This window comes from Phycodurus eques, chromosome 11, assembly GCF_024500275.1.
Source record: "Phycodurus eques isolate BA_2022a chromosome 11, UOR_Pequ_1.1, whole genome shotgun sequence".
Taxonomy (NCBI): Eukaryota; Metazoa; Chordata; class Actinopteri; order Syngnathiformes; family Syngnathidae; genus Phycodurus; species Phycodurus eques.
Genome location: NC_084535.1, coordinates 20,858,668 through 20,879,130, shown reverse-complemented (window position 1 = coordinate 20,879,130; position 20,463 = coordinate 20,858,668). Strand labels below are relative to the sequence as shown.

General features: G+C 41.6%; 1 protein-coding gene across 6 annotated transcripts in view; it reads right to left on the bottom strand.

Moving 5' to 3' along the window:
• cpeb3 (cytoplasmic polyadenylation element binding protein 3) overlaps positions 1–20,463 on the bottom strand; it is a 43,628-nt gene that overhangs the window by 19,671 nt on the left and 3,494 nt on the right. For all 6 annotated transcript variants that reach the window (XM_061689678.1, XM_061689682.1, XM_061689683.1 and 3 more), the window contains exons 3-4: positions 14,197–14,281; positions 5,541–5,597 (exon numbers count right to left, since the gene is read on the bottom strand). In XM_061689678.1, coding sequence (XP_061545662.1) covers positions 5,541–5,597; positions 14,197–14,281 — 142 coding nt within the window. The remainder of the gene's footprint in view (positions 1–5,540; positions 5,598–14,196; positions 14,282–20,463) is intronic.

The following is a 20,463-nucleotide window of genomic DNA, read 5'->3' as shown; positions in this document are numbered from 1 at the left end:
GTATTTTTAGAGCAGGCTTGTGGGCTACTTATGGGGTCCTTGGGAGCAACCTGGTGCCTGCGGGCGCCATGGTGGTGACCCCTGGTCTATGGTATAATGTACCTGATGATAATCGACCCGGATATCAGCACCTTTGTTGGGGTACAGAGCGGAGTAGTATAGTAAAGTTCACTGGAGGGTTGCTAGGTTCACAGCAAATACTTCTTGTCTTACTATTGATCGTAGGAGTGGAAGGGGAAAAACATTGAAAAATACAGAATTTCCTCAACAAAAAACAAAGACACAACTTTAGAATATATCAACATACTGGCAGAAACTGTCAAATTATGGTCCTATGTACAGCTATCATTTGCTTCAATGTCATGTTTAAATGCCAGTTAATTTCCCCGCTTTGAGATCAATATGGTCTTCTTCTTTTTAAATCACATGATGATTGCTGTGACTCAATTAAATGCTCCAGAAAAAGCTTAAATGTGAACCCTGAATTTGTATCATTCTTGAAGTCTCACTCTAAGAGCAAGGGCTGGAAACAAGATGACCACTGCTAAAAGAGCTAGTGAGTGGACAATGATTTATAGCCTAGCACTGGCCGTGGTAGAATTTTTCTCATGGGATTAATACAATTCCGTTCGTACTCGTCTGCACCCAAAAAAAGCCTCAATATGTCTCACTAAACGATAACAGCAGGAGAGGAAAGAGTCCTTTTGGCTCCCTACCTCAAAAACAAATGTAGGCTTTTCCATTACAACGGGGCCTTTGTAGGATTATTCTCAGAGAATATATTGTCTCTGAGGCTCCTCCTCTTCACAATGTTTTCATTAAAAAAAGATCTGACTATTCAATCCGCCAAAACCTGGGCAGGCTGTCTGTAGTATTGCCCTTTCTCCCGCTAAGCCTTGGCCATAACAAAGTCACCGAGCAACCAGGGAAACAGACAGATACGACAGCACAGAGTAGTGTGCAATCCCATGAAGGGGGACGTCAATAAGTAATGGGTTGTGAGGATACATCTCAGTGTTTATAGAGTTTGGGCAGGGGCGAAACGAAGTTGGGTGATTTCTTTGGATGTGATAGTTCTGACGTTTTCTGATTTGCACAGCTTCGAGGTGACAAACTAGAGGGGGCCACAGACGCGTTGATTCCTCTGTCAAGCGAACCACACCATTAATTAGGTCAAAGACTGATACTTTATTCCGCAGTTCAAGGGCTATCAGATTAAGTTTGTTACTCTACGTCTCACAGCTTGAAGCCTCAAAGCTAATGGAATGACAAGAAGAAACTGTTGGTGAAACACTATAAAATTTTAAACCAAACTTCCCGGCTGCACACTTCACAGAGGTGAAAGCAATTTCTGTTCTGACATCTTTGGAAGATCAGGGCAGATCTGTGCTTGCCTCTGTGTAATCCCATGACACAACACAGTTCAACATCAATCCCAGACACAGTCTCTGCGGATGTGACTATGAAAACAAAAACACAAGGAAGATGCAGCGCTGTCAAGAAAGTTATGTTAGACTTCCTTTCTATGTCCCATAGGACTGTCGAGTACTGACCGTAGGAAATTGGGATTTTAGCAGCAGTTATTCCTTACACGAGAAGTGTGGACAAGAAGAACTGTGGTGTATCGTACCCCTCAAAAAACTAAGTAATGCGTTTATTAGAAGCAAAGCAAAGCAAATGTATATCGCGCATTTCATAGACAAGGTAACTCAATGCGCTTTACATGATTAAAAACATTTAGAAACAAAGAAAAGAAACAGCTTATAAACATTGCAAACAGCATACAGTGCAAGAAATATCATTTAAAAGTGGAAATGCTCTAAAAGCATGGCGGAAAAAAGAATACTTTTTTAAAACTTGACTGAAAAACACATGGACAGACGTCACATCTGTTGGCAACTTATTCCATTTGTGTGCAGCATAATAGCTAAATGCTGCTTCACCATGTTTGCTTTGATTGTAAGCTGCTGGCTAGCTCTGCCATTTCATGCGCTGCTTTTTTTTTTTAAAATAAATAAATGGAGCAAGACTGCAGTTCTTTTGTTTTGCCTAGATGGGATTTCCAAGAGCTCCCCTTACAACAATCCCTCTTCATATAACCCTGCAGAGACTGATGGTCATAGGTGAGAGTAGGAACATAGCTCGACCGGTAAATTGAGACTTTTGCCTATCAGCTTAGCTCTTTCACTGACTGATAAAGACTACGCATTACTGCAGTGCAGACGGCTCGGTGCACCGAGCCGTCTGTCCATCTCCCACTCCAGTCTTCCCTAACTCGTGAACAAGACCCTAATATACTTGAACTCCTCCACTTGGGGCAGGATTTCTTCTCTGACTGAGGACCATAGCCTCAGATATGAGGCGTTGATTTTCATCCAAGCCAATTCACACTTGGCTGTGAACTGCTCCAGCAAGAGTTGAAGATCACAAATTAATGAAGCCATCAGAACCACATCCTCTGTAGAAATCAGGACCGTAATACTAATGTCACCAGACCGGACCCTGTCAACACCTCGGCTGTGCCAAGAAATTCTGGGCAGCCTTGGAAGAGTCCAACTCTCAAATTTTTTCCCCTCTTTACCAAGATCAACAGCATCATCAAGGGGACCCTTTAAAGCCGTGGACAACGTCAAGATGGTCGTGATGATGGAGCTACAGAGGAACCTGGAAGAATTCTTCCAGGATTGCATGAAGGCGTAGCAGAGAAGGCTGGGAATGTACGAATGACTCCAGGGGGAGTAATGTACTGTGCTTCGAAAGGCAAAACTTGTAGTTTGGATTTGAAATAGATCTCTTGTGACACCAGTCCTGGAACCTTCCGGACACACCTTTTAAATCGCCAAACGGCCTCCACTCTAAAGGATGCCTAATGGGCAGGGGGCAGGAATCTTTTTTGCTAAAAACAAACCATGACAAGCCATGTATTAAAAATATATTTTCGGTGAGAGACATTGTATGTTTTAACATTGAATACAACTAAAAGCGTGCATTTTAGACCAACAAGTTCAGAATATAATAAGTCTCTGAATTTATTCTTTTTTTAACAACATTGTTATGCTGAAGCTATCTAATAATAAAAAAATATATTTCTCATCATTAATGCAACTTCTGGTGCTGCATGGTCTTGCTGCAGGTTAAGCTTCATGCAGGCGTTGTGGCTTCCATCCGTTAAACAAGATCGCAGGTTGGGCTTGATGATTTTTAGATGTGAGAACGACTGCTCACATGCATACGTAGAGCCAATCATGGTCAATACGGCAATACTAAATCAACTGCAGTGTGTGGCATGTGATAGAAATAAGACCCAGGTGGGCAAAACAGAAAGACTTTCCTTACGCAGTGTGGTGCCAGCAGCATACCTTGCAATCACGTTGAATTGCCATAAATGCCTTACATGTGTTGACTCACCCGAAGCGAGGGAAAAGTATGGTGCAGCATTTATGTCCTTCACTTGTGTTGTGTTCACGTGTTTTCTCCACTTAATTTGCCACCACGATGGTACTGTTGTGAACAGTTATTGCTGACAGAGGTGGGTCTTTTATTCATTTGCTTATCTTTATCTGAAGACGTCAAAAGGTTCATTGGCCACATCAAGCATAAATGCTTTGGCATATGCCGTCTGTGAGTGGCCTTCGGTGCCTAACTATTGCTACAGAACTAGAAAATCCAGCGAAATTCCAGTCACTTTATTGGTTCCATACACTGGGCTGCTGCTGACTAACTTGCACTCTGCACAGTAGCGCTTGTCATGTCTATTTGCATATCTGTTGTTGACCAATACTGGCCACCCATGCCAGAGTAGCATCTGCACCACTTGCACACTGACTGAGGAGTATCTGCAACATTTGCACAATCGACATTGTCCCAGATTATCGCACTACTAGCCACTTTAAACTGCACACATTCCTTGAAGTCTCGGCGCCCTTTGCACAATGGTCATTGCACTGTACTATTGCTATATTAGTCATTAAAACCGCTCTTATTGCTAGAGGACTATGCATCTTTTTGCACAATTGTCAAAAATAAATAAATACATTTTAAAAAATGTACCAGCATTACCAGATTACTAGCAACACTTTATTGCTCAGTGTTTTTCTCAATGTCTTTGTGTCTCAAAAGTATTCTCATGCTAATTGACTCTCTGTTGTCGTACTAGAGTGGCTCCAACTACCGGAGACAAATTCCTTGTGTGTTTCTTGGACATACTTGGCAAAATAAAGATGATTCGTATGAAATTTTGTCACTGCAAATTAGACGCGCCACAGAACCTGCTCTCTCCGCTAAGGTGAATTCCTGTGTCCATTCGTGCTGAAATGTACGGTATTCCTGATCTTTCCTTCTTTTCACCATCTTCTTCATCAAAAGATATCTGACGCTTTGATTAAAAGGAGGGAAGCTTACTTTTTGACCTGACAACAACGCGGATAGGTTACCGCATTGTCAAATAAAAACTGAGTCTGACCCGGAAGAAAAGCTGGCATTGGCTCCACCCACCCACATTGAGTCAGGATGGATGGATTAAAACGCCTAAGAATGTTTCATATTTTGAACATTATTTTTAACAATGTAATTTCTGTAATGTTTATAAAATGTCAGCAGAATTATTCATTATTGATTGTGTTAAGAATTGTCAGCTAAGATTTATCTGCGAGCCAGATGTAGTCCTCAAAAGAGCCACGTGGCTCGCGAGCCACAGGTTCCCGCCCTGCTATGGGGGTTTACTAATTACTATAGCAATGTTTTTGCCAAGTGGTATAGCTCAAATGGGTACACTACATGTACTCTGGTAAGATTTTCCACAGTGGGTAGTAGTCTCTATGAGAAACACAAACGTCTTGTGAGAATGCTCTACATTTCCTTTCCAATCAGGTGTTTTCTTCTGTATCATTTCCATCTAAAACACAAAGCCACCAAGTCTTGATTATAAAATGGGCCAATATTCTTTAGACAGGCCAAACGATTTGTACACAATTGAAAAGAAACAAATCCATTAATAAAACAAACGAAGTAAAAAAATAATAATAATAAATCAACACCACAGACGTCGACTTGAATTGATGTTACTTCACCGGATAATTTATGCTTGTCTTCTTCTGCCATGTTGTTCAGGCTGATGCACAACCTATATCGGACGTGGGGAAACTTAACAAGGAAACGATCATTTCTGCCTCCAACTACACTGCATTATTTACCTGAACCGGGAATAAAAGGACACACAGACAGTGCTAATGTGAACCATTCCATTCCCACTGTAATTGTCTGTCAACCAGTCAATGGACGTCAGTGTCTTGCTCCACCCATACACAAGCATTTGTACTAATTATACAGTACCTCCCAATGGCAAATAGATGCCCTCCCCCAAATAGATGCCTGGTGCTCTTTGCAACTGAGTGAATAAACACCTTCACATGTATGAGGAAATGCAGTATTTGTGCAATGCAAACACATCACAAAACACCTCTCAGTCAAGGAAAATTAAGATGTAACCCTTCTGAGATGAACAATCCAACAGGATGACATCACAATGAAATGCTACTTACTGTTCAGTGGCATTATGTGTTCGGTTCCAGGATGATGGAAGTTAATGCCCATACGTCCTGCCAAAGGGGGGGGAAAACAAAACAAAAACAAAAAGTGAACAATAAGGGAAAGCAGCTTGACAGGCATTTGGTTGTATTTCTTGTACTACTACTGACAATAGGAGAAAAGCAAACGACGAAACATTATACATGAAACAAATACACATCCGTGACTATTAGAAAACAGTTGTTTATTTGTTGTCACATGTTTGATATGCATACACGGAAACACACGGGCAAACTAAGAGATCTAAAATACTGGGAAATCAACAGAGCCTTCATTCAAGTACGGTGACAAAGGCAGCTGCATTTGCTGGCGCTTTCCTGCGGAATGGTGCGGTGTGAGACATCGTCATTCTGGTTATTTTATTTTAGTCATTCTACCCATGCACTCAAAATGAAGACAAACCTCAAATAGAAATATCCCACTTGGAGAAACCATTGTTTTCTCATGGCTGCATATCATTCAGAATGACAACATCTAACCGTCCCTTCCAAATATTAGGGTTCCATACTATATCGAAATACGCCTAGGCGAACGTTTAACTTAAAACAGAGTGAAAATACAGCTTGCAGTACACAAAGACTTTTAAACTAGAGGTGAAGTGACATACATTGTGTTATCCTCTGACTAAATTTCAGCATTAATATAACTAAGAATATACTACTATTATTATGCAATTTACATAATGATTCACTGAGATCTTCTATGAAAGCCAGTCAGCTCACTTGTGCAAAGGGCTGAGAAGATGTTGTGGATTTAACCCGAATGTGACATGGATTTTGAGAGGCGGACCAGCTGCATGTTGGTGTCGCATAAACAAGACGGCATGTCAAAAGTTACTGGATTTGGCTGCAGCAGGCCTAACTTAGTTGAATAAAGAGGTAGACGTCTTCCTGGCTCGCAGGCAAGTCTTCCAAGTACTGGTAGTTAGACCTGGTGGAAAATCAGTATGACAGTATAGAGGGGAGGGCAAAGGTGCTTGCTGCAAGTCACACTCAACACAACATGATAGTATTTGGTTTGGGGCCATATATACAAGCACACTGAAATTGTGACATGCACATTGCCTCGGGCAGATGGAAATGAACAGTGTTGGGTGAGGATTCATGCTCTGCTTTGTCATTTTCTTTCCACAACCAAATTTGATGATGATTTGATGTTCACCAGCTCCAGTGGACATCTCTGCGGAATCAAATGCTTTGGTCAACATGTAGGGAGTTTCTTTTTTAGCCAGTTATGGGCAGGGCCTCGTGGTTAGTACATCTGCCTCACATTTCTGGGATTTGGGGTTCAAACCTGGGCTTGCTGTGTAGAGTTTGCATGTTCTCACTGTGCTTGCGTGAGTTATTTCCCAATTGAAGATTCTAAATGAAGATTTTTGTTCATAGGTATGAATGTGAGTGTGAATGGTTGTTTGTCTATATCTGTATTGACTTGGCGACCAGTCAAGGGTGGCTACCTCTTCCTCCCCAAAGTTAGCAGTTGCTTTCCTACCTTAGAATAGCTCTGGGCTTCTGCCATCTGCTCCCATAAGACGTTGAGTAGGAAAGCCAGAGCCCCCCCCCCCCTAAATTGAATTCTTTATAGAAAAACATTACAGCAGCTTGTCACTGTCTTGTGACACATTAACTGGAGTTCAGTGTATCTTTTTATTGTGAAACAAATCTTGTAATATTCTAACTTTGAGGAAGTATGATGTATAACGGCGGTACTAGGATTGCAATTGTATCTGCCTCGTAGTCTACAGATTCAGTCTCGAAACGAAGAGATGCTTCTGAGGCTCACCGTACACCAAGCATTGCGGCCGAATATGACTGAACTGGAAAATTGCAAGAAAAAAATTTAATAAATAAAATGAAACAAATACAGTGGGCGATTCACACCCACACAGCAGCCGATTGACCATTGCACACATAACCAATTCGCTGCAACAGAAAAACTGCAATGTTCTTGTCGGGAAACAAGAGGTGCCACTAGCAAATCGGCCTTTTGTGTACATAGAAATAGCCTCAGATCTTTTGAGTTTAGCTCAAGAAAAGCGGGAGGAAAATTACAGTATTGTGTTTATATTTCTTTATCAGAAAAGAGTTTGGCTGTGACACTGGAAGAATGCGGTTATCGTATTGAGTAGGACCAGGCCATTCATTACTGATGCAATACTGTGAAAACACGAGAACAATACCGAGTGAGAAGCACCTGACATGGCTGGAAAGATTAAGAGGTATTTTCCACATTTGTCAGCATGACCTACTTCCTCCCATGCATACTTGCACCAACAACCAAGATTTGAACATCCACATAGTGAAAATTAATTGAGCTAAACAACTGAGCAAAGAAAGTTTGTTTCCATGGAAAACCAAAATATATTTAACCATTGGAGTCAAACGTAACTCAAATAAAAGTATGGGATGTCTTCCATAGCTGCTATTCTCAAGCTACCAGACTAGGTAGCTTGAAAATCCCAGTTGAGCCTGCTGTACAGTTTTTCAGTGAAAAAAAAAAAGGTTTGAATGAGATCTGGACAAACAAACTTGTTTTTTTCCCCCCACAGTAAAAACAAGCCAAGTAAACATGTTTTGTCCCCTGGGTGGGATGAGCCCAGTCATGATTGCACGAGCCATGACCTTTCCACCATAAAGTAACACAATCACCCTGACAGTAGGATTTATTGGACATTGGTTGCGATCTAATATTTAACACAGCCAAACCCATCATCTTATCTTTATGTAGTCATTAAATGTTGTTTAGAGTAGAAGGCCTTCCCTCTTCTGTTGTGATAATCTCAGTGTAATGTGCTGAAACGCTATGAGGTCAAGTCCAGCATGTCAGGCAAGCTAATTTTGACCTTTCGCCGCAACTTTCCCCACGTGCCGACCAGTTTGGATCGTACAGAGTGGCCTCATTGCAAAGTTAATCGGACACAGTGCACTCACGCTTGACCCAAATGGCGCAACGAGGCATAACAGTGGTGAAGCATTCCCGGTGTGAAAGTGTGTAAACAGGCTTCTGGTGGCTTTTTTTTTTTTTTTTTTTTTTTTTTAAACTCCTGATAAAGACTTTGTGTCAACTCATATCTACAGACAAACACTTTTGTCCACAAGGTAGAAAATCAAAAAGCAGCAGTATTTGTTCTTCTGCTACTTCTGATGCCATACCTTGTAGCAACTTCCATTCTATAACTTTAACATGAACATAGACTGGAATCAATATTTCACAGGTGAAAGCCAAAATTAGCCTACTAATAAATCAATAAAAGAGGGTTGCCGTCTCCAATTTCAAATCAGTTGGTTATAAGTCCACAACAGAACGCAAATTACACTGGCTCTTGAGATGGTTTTTCATAAGTCCTTCCAAACAATTTACGAGGTGGAAAAACTATATATCTAATTGAAAAAGTCCTTAGAATAAGCACAAAATTTAGCTCTGTTTTGAGTTTCTAAACTTCTAATCTATTGCAAATTCTGCATACTCTCACACTCACGGTATCAATGCAAATAGCGACTAATGCATGGATAACATCATGAGTTAAGCAAGTTGAGCGTGCGAGTGATTGTGTTTGTATATTAGTAAGGATACGTCAAAATCCAAAAGAATTTGAGTTTACATTTTGAATATCTGGCTTGACAAGCTAAATCGTACGACTAACTATTAGAAACGGATTGATGCAGTGCATTTCTAAACCACAACCAATATTTATTGCTGTGACTTTCAGCCTGTCCCATCAAGTCTCGCCACAGCAAATCACTCGCGTGCAAGCGTGTGTGTTTGAAGGTGCAATGCTGATGTACACGTATGTTGAAATATCCATGTAGACCCTCCCACTAAAGAGCATTAATTTAGTGAGCTAGCCCTTGAAGACAATAGTGTCCCTTTCACACATGCACTTCTACAAATGAGTGCTCATTGGGGGGGATAAGAGCCCCACTTAAAAAGGAAAAACGGCAGCGTGGGCAGGGGTCATCTCATACTCTTTAAAAGGCAACTTTTGCTCATTTGCATCGTAGTAGGTGAGTGTTGCTCTTCCAAAGCACAAAAACTAAAAAGATATTGACTAAAAAAAAGCATTTCAATCCCAGTGAGATGTATGCAATGTCTATGATATGATGGACGTGAGTAGGACCCATTCGTTGGGAATGCCAAAACTGGCTCTAATGGGTCACTTTGTTTGGCAGGTAGTGTTGGTGGGCCATATACAGAAAGTGTGATTTCAGACCAGTAACATGCACAAGAGAGTTTTCGATTCCACAGCATAGGGCAAGATATCAGAGCGCAACACGAACAGGGTGGAGCTGCTCTGTGGTTGGCAGGGGAGCTAGCAGCAGTCATATGCCTCTCAGACAACCACCGTGGTAAACATGCAACAAGGGATGCACACCCATGTCTATATACCACCCTGTGATGCGTTGATAATGGCTGTAAGGATGACGAAGCAAGTGTGTGGTTGTGGAGGTAATAACTGGCTCTTGAGATGCTGTACAGTATCTCAAACATCAGACACCAAAATATAGAAATGGTAGATATTGGCTACATTTGTTTAGTCGTAGACAATCATAACAACACTGGAGACACAACACAAGATAAACAACTATTTTAGCTATTTTTATCAGTCATCACTGATTGCACCAGTTACAGTGGGGCAAAAAAGTATTTAGTCAGCCACCAATTATGCAAGTTCTCCCACTTAAAAAGATGAGGCCTGTAATTTTCATCATCTGATTCTGATTTTAAGAGAATTTATTCGCAAATTATTGTGGAAAATAAGTTATTTGGTCAATAAAAGTTCATCTCAATACTTTGCTATATACTCTTTGTTGGCAATGACATAGGTCAAACGTTTTCTTTAAGTCTTCACAATGTTTTCAGACACTGTTGCTGGTATGTTGGCCAATTCCCCCATGCAGATCTCCTTTAGAGCAGTGATGTTTTGGGGCTGTCGCTGGGCAACACAGACTTTCAACTCCCGCCAAAGATTTTCTATGGGGTTGAGATCTGGAGACTGGCTAGGCCACTCCAGGACCTTGAAATGCTTCTTACGAAGCCCCTCCTTCGTTGCCCGGGTGGTGTGTTTGGGATCATTGTCATGCTGAAAGACCCAGCCACGTTCATCTTCAATGCCCTTGCTGATTCACTCAAAATCTCATGATACATGGCCCCATTCATTCTTTCCTTTACACAGATCAGTCGTCCTGGTCCTTACAGCTCACAGTGCATGTCAGATCAAATGAGAATCATGAGGTCAAAGGAACTGCCTGAAGAGCTCAGAGACAGAATTGTGGCAAGGCACAGATCTGGCCAAGGTTACAAAACAAATTCTGCTGCACTTAAGGTTCCTAAGAGCACAGTGGCCTCCATAATCCCTAAATGGAAGACGTTAAGGACGACCAGAACCCTTCCTCGAGCTGGCTGTCCGGCCAAACTGAGCTATCGGGGGAGAGGAGCCTTAGTCAGAGAGGTAAAGAAGAACCCAAAGATCACTGTGGCTGAGCTCCAGAGATGCAGTCGGGAGATGGGAGAAAGTTCTCGAAAGTCAACCATCACTGCAGCCCTCCACCAGTGGGGGCTTAATAGCAGAGTAGCTCGACGGAAGCCTCTCCTCAGTGCAAGACACATGAAAGCCCACATGGAGTTTGCTAAAAAAAACACCTGAAGTACTCCAAGATGGTGAGAAATAATATTATCTGGTCTGAAGAGACCAAAATATAACTTTTTGGCCTCAATTCTAAGTAGTATGTTTGGAGAAAATCAGGCACTGCTCATCACCTATTCAATACAGTCCCAACAGTGAAGCATGGTGGTGGCAGCATCATGCTGTGGGTGTGTTTTTCAGATGCAGGGACCGGACGACTGGTTGCAAACGAAGGACAGGAAAAATTTATGTGGCCAGGTGCAGGAATATCCTGGACAAAAACTTTCTCCAGAGTGCTCAGGACCTCTGACTGGACCGAAGGTTCCCCTTCCAACAAGAAAATGATCCGAAGCACACAGCTAAAATAACAAAGGAGTGGCTTCAGAACAACTCCGTGACTCTTCTGGAATGGCTCAGCCAGAGCCCTGACTTAAACCCAATTGAGCATCTCTGGAGAGACCTGAAACTGGCTGTCCACCAACATTCATCATCCAACCTGACAGAAGTGGAGAGGAGATCTGCACGGAGGAATGGCTGAGGATCCCCAAATCCATGTGTGAAAAACTTGTTGCATCATTCCCAAAAAGACTCATGGCTGTATTAGCTCAAAAGGGTGCTTCTACTAAATACTGAGCAAAGGGTCTGAATACTTATGGCTGTGTGATATTTCAGTTTTTCTTTTTTAATAAATCTGAAATATTTCAACAATTCCGTTTTTTTCTGTCAATATGGGGTGCTGTGTGTACATTAATGAGGGTAAAATGAAATTAAATTATTTTAGCAAACAGCTGCAATATAACAAAGATTGAAAAATTTTAGGGGGTCTGAATACTTTCTGTACCCTCTGTAACCTTTGCAGTCATGTTGCACATCAGTTCGTAAACCAGTTTTATTATAGGTCCCCTTCCATCATTTTTAAAATTGTATTTTTGATAATATTGTATGTCCTTTTATCGGTAAATAATTAGATCGATCTTTTGGGTTGGAAATGCCCAAGATGCCCTTTTCCATGCGACTCTACTTGGTCTTTTCTGCCTGGCATTTGAGACAGCCAGATTTCTCATTAATATTTTACATGTAAATAAACTTTGCACTGACTGGATCACCGTTATTTTAATTTAAACATGGAAAACAGCTTTGCTCTGATTAGTCTTTGGCGATATCACAGCGTTTCGTGGCTTGAGGTGGCCAAGTGTTCATAGCGACGTTGCGTTAGGCTCCTGCGATGTCTTACTATCATTGTGAAACACAATTCACCAAGCGTTGAATTGTTGGCCAACTAAAAAGGAGCGTGACCTTACAGGGGACGTGCGTGAAAATGAAAAGGCGGGATATTTTGACATTAGGTTTGTCCTCCGGTTCCATTCACTCGAACATTACGTTAATCGCTTGCACACATTCATTCATTGTTACATCATAAATTATGAATATAGTTAAGCATTATTCTAAGACAACATACTGTATCTATACGTTATAAACTGTATTTGTATGGTTTGGAGGCAGCTGAGATCCCCTTGCTTGAAACCTGGAAATGCTGTGTTGCTATTCAGCTGTATTGAGTGGGTGGGTACCAACCACAAATTAGGCAGGTACTTGAATAAACACTATCTTTTGGCATCACAAACACACAGAATCCGGTCGTTTGCTGTTTATTGTCTTTTACATTCAACTGACAAACCGCAGAGATGTCAAACTTAAACCATGTCAACAGACTCATTTTCACCTATATTATGCATAAAACAGTGGGTTTTGCAAACTCTACATTTGAAGATTTTGGAAATGTTCACGCTTTGTCTGAGAATACGACGAGAGGTACAGTTACAATACACATTGAGTGTGTTCACCGTAGAATCACAGATGCTTCAAAAGACGGACTGTTAAGAGGGCCTAATGACACATATACTGTATGCTGTACATTTTACATATGCTGTACTGTATATTTCACAAGTCTTGAGATTTACTGGGCTAATCTGGGACCTTGGGTATTAAATTTCGTGCCAAGTCATATGTAAATGTGTGTTGGTATGACAAAGTCCTTGAATACCCAAGATCATACAATTACAAAAGTTAAAATTAGAATGTCACATCTTAATTTCTTTGCTGACCTTTCTAGGCGAAAACTTTTTTTTTTTTTTTTTTTTTAAACCTTAATATATCTAATAAACATTCATCATTTCGCCATAAGCCCCAACATATTCAGTGAAACAAATATAAAATACAAATGCATGGAAACGTAAACATAAATATGGATCAGGTATGAAAGGGAAGAGTCTCATAATTGGCTCATAATTGCCTGGTTGCTCATAACAATTATGATGCAGAAATTTGAAGATCAAACTATTAATTGGAGATATCTATTTAAATCATTAAAGCTCCCATATTTTGACTATTTAGACCTCCATAGAGTGACTTTCTAATGTGGACTTAGTATAAAAGTGCCAATTTCATTTAAAAAAACACCTTGTCCCGAAAAGGGACCTCTGACAGCTACTCCGATTTGACCCAGTTTTTTATCCGCTTTGTCCATATTTGGCTAAGACCGCCCCCTTTCCTCTGATTGGTTGCTTCCATGTAGAAGACCGACTTGTGAGAGGACATGCGTTTGCTATGTTGACAGCGCTGGCTCGGGAGTGGAAAGGGAAGGTGGCGATCTTCGCTAGTGATGTAGATAAGCTTGAGAAATTCGAGCTTAAAAACGTCTGGAACTCAGGAAAGCATGGACGATTTTGATTCATATTTCACATGTATACTGAGGCACCATAGAGCCAATATTACATCCCAAATACTAGAAAAAGTTGGCTTGGTAAAATATTGCACCTTTAAGATCCATACAGGAGAGAGAAAGAAATCGGGTATAATGAGACAAAACAAAACCCACAATCCACATGTAAAAGCACCGATGTATGAATATTCCTAACCTGCAACATGATTAATCCACATAATATCACTGATAGTGATTGGTGGGCCATCAGCAGGGTGAGCTTTACCTTTGTCGTGGTCAGTCCTTATCAATTCCATTAAGGAATTCTCCAAAGAGTGCAAGCTAAACGTATCCAAGGGCCTATTCCGGTCCTACAACATAAACAAAAGAGAACATGGGTCACAACCTCTGCTGGCACATTTCATAATACAAAATGAACACAGGACTGAACAAAATACCAGCAACTTCATACATTCAAATATACATCCCGACCCCCATCATTAGTCATGAACAAAATAAAGTACAATTGACCCCCGCGAATGACTGGGGCCGGACCTCAAAAAGCGAAACTCCACGGATAACTGACGGACCTTATAATTGCATTGAAAAAATAAAATACTTACTTTATATGCTTGCACATACACATACACATACATACACACATCCATCCATCCATTTTCTTCCGCTTATCTGAGGTCAGGTCGCGGGGGCAGCAGCTTAAGCAGGGAAGCCCAGACTTCCCTCTCCCCAGCCACTTCATCCAGCTCTTCTGGGGGGATCCAGAGGCGTTCCCAGGCCAACTGCTATACATAGTCTCCCCAGCGTGTCCTGGGTTGTCCTCTGGGTCTCCTCCAGGTGGGACAGGCCCGGAAGACCTGTCCGAGCCACCTCATCTGGCTCCTCTCAATGCGGAGGAGCAGCGGCTCTATTCTGAGCCCCTCTACTCTGAGATGACCGAGCTTCTCACCCTATCTCTTAGCGAGAGCACGGACACCCTGCGGAGAAAACTAATTTCGGCCGGGTGTTCTTTCGGTCGTGACCCACAGCTCGTGACCATATGTGAGTGTAGGAACGTTAAATTGAGAGCTTTGCCAAGATCACTGTGGCTGAGCTCCAGCGTTGCAGTCGGGAGGTGGGGGAAAGTTCTAGAAAGTCAACCATCACTGCAGCCCTCCACCAGTCGGGGCTTTATGGCAGAGTGGCCCGACGGAAGCCTCTCCTCAGTGCAAGACACATGAAAGCCCGCATGGAGTTTGGTAAAAAACACCTGAAGGACTCCCAAGTTGGTGAGAAATAAGATTATCTGGTCTGATGAGACCAAGCTAGAACTTTTTGGCGTTAATTCTAAGAGGTATGTGTGGAGAAAACTAGGCACTGCTCATCACCTGTCCAACACTGTCCCAACAGTGAAGCATGGTGGTGGCAGCATCATGCTGTGGGTTTGTTTTTCAGCTGCAGGGACAGGACGACTGGTTCCAATTGAAGGAAAGATGAATGCTGCAAAGTACAGGGATTTAACCAGACTCTTCAGTGTTGAACCTAGCTACTAAAGCGCAGGTTGCTGAGGATCAGATGAACCAGTATGTTCCATAGTTTGCTAGAATAGCCAAGTGTTATGAGAGGACTGGCTGACATGACTCGTGACCATTCTTTGAAACGAAGCTAATCAAAGATGAAACCAATCAAAAGGCCTAGTCTGAGTCCATCTGATTAGTTTTATGTAACAGAGAAGGTTCTGAATCTGCCATCAGTGCGAAGTTGGTCTAGTTTTCGTGGGTCACACACGGATTCATTCTGATCTTTGGTTAGCGCAGATGACGAATCATGTGCTGCATATTCTGTCCTTGTGATTAACAAAACTTCTACAGATCAGGCATATTAATCCCTCCCCCTTGGAAACCAGAACAATAATCGATCCTATGTTGAATGGCTTGAAGTCAAACCAAGCGCTCACAGCTGATCATACGCCTTCTGTCTGTGAATGAATGATGATGACAGTGACATGTGTGCCAAAGGTGAGGCCTGAGAGTCCGAGCCGCATTGTTTGCACACCAACACTATTGTTGCGCTTTCGGCTGAGTATTCAAAAGCGTTATTCACCCGCACTCTGGACCCAACAGCACCATGCAGATAAAAATCTGCCCACATGGTACAAACGCTAAATACTTAAAACGCTGAGCTTTTAGTTTTCTTGCACTCCCCTCCTCAGTGATCAGTGTGTGTGTGTGTGTGTGTGTGTGTGTGTGAGAGAGAGAGAGTTCATCGAGCTCAATCTGGTCGAATGACCTAAACACAAAATATACTCCCCCACACAGGTTTTATATTTAATGCAACATAAGGACCTAAGAGGTCAAAATGAAGGATCAGCTGGTCTTCACTCAGTACCAAGATAAATGAGCACAAGGGAGATAATAGTCCCCCACGCTTTGTGTCGTCTCTAATTTAGTATTTTAAACTATAACTCCAACAACACAGAAAAGAGTAGGTTGAACACGTACTCTTGTCTGAAAACACTGTGGCCCACATCACTTTCATCTGTCATCAAAACGCACACTGACAAGAATGAGCGAGCAAATGACAATGATTGTCAGTTACTGTGAAGCCACACACAAATCTGAAAGTCACCATAAACAACGAGCCATAGTTATAATAACCACAGGGGGAAAAAACAGAAAATAAATATCAGTGATGTATTTTCAACCACATGTTAAGATTACATAATGACATGAATCTTTATACTGGTTCAAATTAACACAATTTCCCCGAAAAATAAAATGGTCAGTTTCCATTTTCCAGAATTTGGCAGATAGTCACTAGGCTTTTTGCATTTGTTTAAGCTGAGACATTTCACACTGCTCAGTATCCTAACCCAAACTCCAGGGAGGGAAAAAAAATAAAATAAAAAAGATAAATGAGCTTTAGACAATAGGAACATGATTTTGCAAACAGTACAGTTACTGTTGTCCTGTTTATAGAATGTTCCCAGAAGAGTTGCTGGTGCTTCTGCATAACGAGACATGAACATTATTCATTTCTTCACAAAATTCAATCTGGGACACCCAAATTCTATGGGATTTAAAAACCAAGGTTAAACTGGCAGTTACTCTATAGAACAAATATAATGCCAAATAAGATCCTGGAAAACAAGTCATACCACTTTTACTTGTGTCCTTGGTTACACCCTCAAATTAATTAAAGCTCCTTCTGTTTTGCAAGAGCATTTGACTCCTTGTTTGAAGCCAAGATGAGACCTGAAGTGATAACAACTGCAAATACCAACTAGCATCTCTTCATATCAGGGTATATCCAGAGATATTCATGTGACTTTGCGACTTAATCCTCACACTGATATGCTCAGAAGAATTCCATACATTCCCCACCTTTTAAGCGGCAGCCAACAGCCACCCAGTACACATCCGAGCCCAAGAGATGTAAGATTTCACCTGCGGCATTTGGAAAAACAATGACGGTCTGATTTATTAACTACAAAAAATTGATTGCTCATGCAAATACGCACTGTAGATGTGGAAGCTGATCTACTAACCTGTCGCAGGATTGCGTCTGCCAAACGGGCAAAATGGCTACGAAGCTCAGTTTGTGCATTCAGGGAGGATGTGATTGTGATTTATGAAACCGGAGACACATTGAGATGGCTGAGTTTGTGGAAAACCAGGTGAAAACCAGAATGCAAAGTGGCGCTAGCGTAGGGTAGGGAAAATGAGAAACGGCAGGAAGAACTTCTTTGCTTGTGTATATTTTCAACATGCCGAAACCAAAATCTACCACAACACATCATCTATTCAGCAATCCCATTTTGGAGCTTTTGAATAATCTAAGGGTTGACTTGGCACCAGTCACAAGAAGGAGTCGTGTCATTTCACCTATGACAAAACTCCTTTCAACTTTGCATTTCCTTGCATCTGGGTCATTTAGGGGCATTGTGACAATTGATGCTTGTCTCTCCCAGAGCAGTTTTTCCTGGTGGGCAGGTTCAAGTTTTAAACGCAATGTGGTGCAGGCTGGGCACATGCATCCAATTTCTACACACTCGGGGCAAGTTTGATTAAACAAATCACACCTTTCATGCGGGTGCTGCTTTCCCCAACATTTTCAGAGCGATCTATTTATTTTCTTCAAGTCAGAAACACGTTTGTTGGTATCTTCCATAAACACTTCCTATTCCATTAGCTTGTGTATATGTTGTCTTATGATACAGCGATTTCATGATGGTTTATTGTGTGGCATTTGGTTGTACAAATGGTTCAGACAGTGGCAAGAGTTTCTTTGGCTTTCCAATTGAAAAAGGAATATGTGACGAGTGGATAGGCAAAGTCAATCGACAAGGGAAGAAACGTGGTCAGCTATGGGTGCCTAGCAAGCATTCCAAACTGTAAAGAAGGGTTTGATAACAGAAAAATGCAACATCTCAACATTGTTTAGAATTATGACAATTTGGAATTTGGGTACAGATTTTACCAAGAATCACGGAAGTTCACGGGCATGATTTGCTTTCGCGGGCCACATAGAATTATGTGGCGGGCCGCCTCTGGCCCCCGGGCCTTGGGTTTGACACCTATGCCTTAGATCATTCAGATCCTCCAATTATGCATTACTAAATAGACAATGTCACCATAAAGTTTGCAACATTTCAAAAATGTTTACATGAAAGGAAAAGTTGCGCTCCTTGCCACACATTTAGTCTGTGCTATACTGGGGCTGTTTTTGTGTACTGGTTTGCACCTGCCCTTGAGACATGCTATTTTAAGACACAAAATCAACAAACGCAATTCGACTTCGGTTTGATAAGTCACATTGTGAGTGCTGAATTTAACTATTTGCATATATTCGTCTGAGAACGTGCAAAATGAAATGCGTGACAATTTTGCGCGTTTGGCAGACGCGATCCCAGGTGTCCTTGATTGGTGGACAGCTTACACATTTGTTTCATGAGCGATCAAGTTTGTGTCCAATTTTGCACGAGCAAATCTTTAGTTGCAGATCATGCGTAAAACGCCCACAAACAGCCCTCCTCGACACCGAAGGCTGACCCGCAGGCACAAGGAACAGTCCGCCCGAACGCTGGTGCTAGGCTGGCGCGGGAGCCCTCTGATGCCAGGTCACAAGTGCAAAATCAGTCTGAACAAAAAAATATTTGATTTATCATCAGTCTGAAATTAGTTTTACTTAGAAAATCAGGTGCATCCGCATGTGCCTGTGTCAAAACAATCGGTCAAACGATATGGGGGGAAAAAAGTAAGGCCACAAACGAGCAATAATGTGTCAAAAACCAAACATGTTTGGACAGCTTCTTAAAAAAAAAACAAGGAATACAGAATAAGAGTTTACAACTTCCAAGAAGGCAGTCCTACTTAAGGTATGGATTTATTGCAAGTCCAAACCAGCTCTACTAAAATGTTGTGACAGGTTCACAAATGAGGTAATAAAGCCATCAAAAACTGCTTTGGCACATGCACTCGGAATTAAAAGACAAGCCTTTGGAGTTTTTTGACAGGAGAAAAAAAAAGATTTCCCAAAGATAGGACCAGCTCACTGAAGAGAAACAAGCGCATGGCTCCCATTAAATTACAACTACATTCAGTGTAATGATGAGTTGTATATTTAACTATTAGTTTTTATTTGTTTCTATGCCAGTCTTCCAAAATGCCTCTATGTGAAACTGGTTCAAGGCAAAAAAAAAGGTTGGGGAGCACTAAGTCTAAGGCCTTTTCAAATGTAAATTGTGCTGTATGTTTTTCACAGAGTTTAGTGAAATTTACAAGTCTTAGGAAAATCCATGTTCGATGATTTCCAGACAGCCAATCACACCTCTGTGGTGTGGCGGCTTTCTTTTACAACTTACCCACGGTGGACGGGTAAGAAGTCTAAATGGGAGAATTCAAGTGAATCAAAGTCACCCGAGTCCAGGCGCCTACAAATGGCGTAATCTGGTTAATACGGCCCTTCGTGAGTTTTCAGAACCTCAACGGACACACCTGTCATGAGCTGTCCACGTGACATTATGCGACTGCTGTGGGCCCGTCTGCTGCTTGGCTCAGCAATTTGCTCTAGTTTCACTTCAGTAAACAAACCAGTTGACATGTGGCACCCTGACCTAGCATCCTGGTGATAACTTCTTGACCATTATGGCTGCAATTGTTAAGCAGTTAGGTGTGAGCTGTGGTGTGGGCTCCCAAAGACCCTGTTGGAAAATACTGCGTAATGGATATTGTTAGTGGGTAAAGGTGACTGCAAAGATACCAGGCTGATAATGCGCTTGAATAAGACCTTATGAGCTGTAAAATATTGTATGGCAAACATCCTCTTATCCTGTTTGGACTTGTCTTCACATACAAAAGTAATTTACTCATCACGGACACAGCCACAAATCCCTGTATTTCATGGATAGGTAGAAAACATTGAAATGCAAGAATATTTACACTGGAAATATATATATTGACCTAACCATCCATTTACTATACTGCTTGTCCTCATTAGGGAAGCGGGTAAGCTGAAGCCTATCCCAGGTGACATTGGGTGAGTGGACTGGTCGGCA